General features: G+C 51.6%; 1 protein-coding gene across 1 annotated transcript; it reads right to left on the bottom strand.

Annotated features, from left to right (window-relative positions):
* Positions 1-38: 38 nt before the first annotated feature.
* Positions 39-1,376, bottom strand: LOC146554800 (kelch-like protein 42). Its single transcript, XM_085252779.1, has 3 exons — positions 445-1,376; positions 178-371; positions 39-61 (listed from the first exon to the last, which is right to left on the bottom strand). Exons 1-3 carry the CDS (start codon positions 1,206-1,208, stop codon positions 39-41), a joined length of 981 nt encoding a protein of 326 aa, XP_085108905.1. The 5' UTR covers positions 1,209-1,376.
* Between the last annotated feature and the right edge of the window lie 388 nt (positions 1,377-1,764).

Below are 1,764 nucleotides of genomic sequence, written 5' to 3'. Positions count from 1 at the left end.
GGTTTCTGCTGTGAAATGATTCACGTCACCTTCAACCTCTAAATGTGGGCTTTTTTTGCTCCTTAAAAAAAAAAGGAGAAAGAATCACTAGATGAAAATTCACAGTTACTCTCCAAACTGTTGTCGGACTGTGTTGGCGTGTTAGTGTATATGCTGCTGTAGCTCCTGTACACACACCTCTCGCAGTGTATCCACCCATGACGTAGATCATACCCTGGCACTCACAGGCAGAGAACTCAGCCAGCGGGTCGGGCATCGAGGAGACGCAGGTCCACCAGTCCTGCTCAGGGCTGTAACACTCCACTGTGCCCAGACACTGGCCTCCCACAGCGTACAGCTTCCCCTGTACAGCCAGCAGCTTGAAGTTGGACCTGCATGAGAAGAATCACTGACTGAAACGCGATGCAAGGCAACCAATGGGGACCAAGTGGGGACTCGTGTTACCTCTTCTGGTTGAGTGGCGCTACCTGGTTCCACTCGTTCCTGCAGGGGTTGTAGCAGTGCACAGCAGAGATCTCCTGACTCGTCATCCTGTACCCGCCAACTATGAACAAGTAGTTATCGAGGATGGCCGACCCATACCCCCTGACGTTGATCATATCTGGAGGGAGGTTGTTGGCGAGAGGCTTCCAGCGCTGCTCCACCTCTCCATACCTCAGCATGGACCAGGGCTCATCCTGATCTGGAACGTCCAGGGACAGGCTGGTGAAGTCTCCGATGGCCACCAGGGTGGCAGTGCCATTCATGCGCATCTCCTTGACTTGGTCCCTGACAGCAGAGGCCAGGCTGCTGAACTCGGGCCGCCTCAGCATGGGGTGGTAGTAGCAGGTCATGTATTTGAGGCAAGCGGTACGCAGGTCGTGAGTCCCATACACCTCGGAGAGGCTGTACAGCTCCACGCAGTTCTCCAGCCGGATCTCCGAAGTGAGGAGCTTAAGGATGGAGGTGACCTGGAGAAAGGAGGCGGTCTCGATCAGATCCTCCAGAGTCTCGTTGACTACCTGGACTTTGGAGGTGTTGATGAACTCCAGGACCAGCTCCAAGCCCAGGACGCTGAGTCCTTGCAGCTGCACCGAGTCCTCCGTGGACTCCCTCATCCCCGAGCTGTACAGAGCTCGGAAGTAGTCGCTCTTCTCAATCAGCTTCTTTTTATTCACCTCGTAGGTTTTGTCATCCATGATGATGGCGATGATCTGCTCGGATGACATGGTGAAGATGGTGGTTTTGGTCTCTCAAGCTGAGTTTTGTCTTTGCTTTCCCTTTCTCAGTCTCCCGAGCCCGTCGCCGTTTACATTTCACCGGCCAGGGAGCTCCGTGCCCGGTCTATATATGGTAATGCTCAGCCCGTAGATCGCCATGGAGCTGGGAAGCTAATCAGCTAGCTGTAGAGGCGCTGCAACCGCTCCCGGATAAACCGGCCAAAAGAAGCTTTTCCCCGTGATGGCATTCCTCCACAACTCGGCCCCACTTTCTGAAAATGTTGGTTGAATATCACGGTTTGTTTCTCAGCCTGCCAGGAACGTTTTCATAACATTTTCCTTGTGAGGGACAATGTCGAGCTGTCAAATTTAACTGTTTTGATTCTGCACCCTACATCATGTGCGTCTTCTTCTTCCATTGGAATTATTGGCAGATTAGGCGTATCGAAGACACCTTACTGCCCCCAGCAGGTCGTTATTAGAATTACATAACATGGTTTGAATAAATGATAAGAGTATGTTAAATATTTGATCCCCCTTTTGATTAGTCTATTTATTTTTGTGA

This window comes from Mchenga conophoros, linkage group LG17 (genome assembly GCF_057382185.1).
Source record: "Mchenga conophoros isolate Kocher_MC1m ecotype Shallow Benthic linkage group LG17, M_conophoros_male_GT1.1, whole genome shotgun sequence".
NCBI lineage: Eukaryota > Metazoa > Chordata > Actinopteri > Cichliformes > Cichlidae > Mchenga > Mchenga conophoros.
Note: the sequence above shows the minus strand (reverse complement) of the source record. Positions and strands in the feature narration are given on the sequence as shown.

Coding starts and splice junctions, on each gene's coding strand:
- LOC146554800 (XM_085252779.1), bottom strand. CDS start 1,208: ATGTCATCCGAGCAGATCATCGCCATCATCATGGATGACAAAACCTAC. Junction 372..444: donor GCGCCACTCAACCAGAAGAG/GTAACACGAGTC, acceptor CTTCTCATGCAG/GTCCAACTTCAAGCTGCTGG. Junction 62..177: donor GGGTGGATACACTGCGAGAG/GTGTGTGTACAG, acceptor TTTTTTTTTAAG/GAGCAAAAAAAGCCCACATT.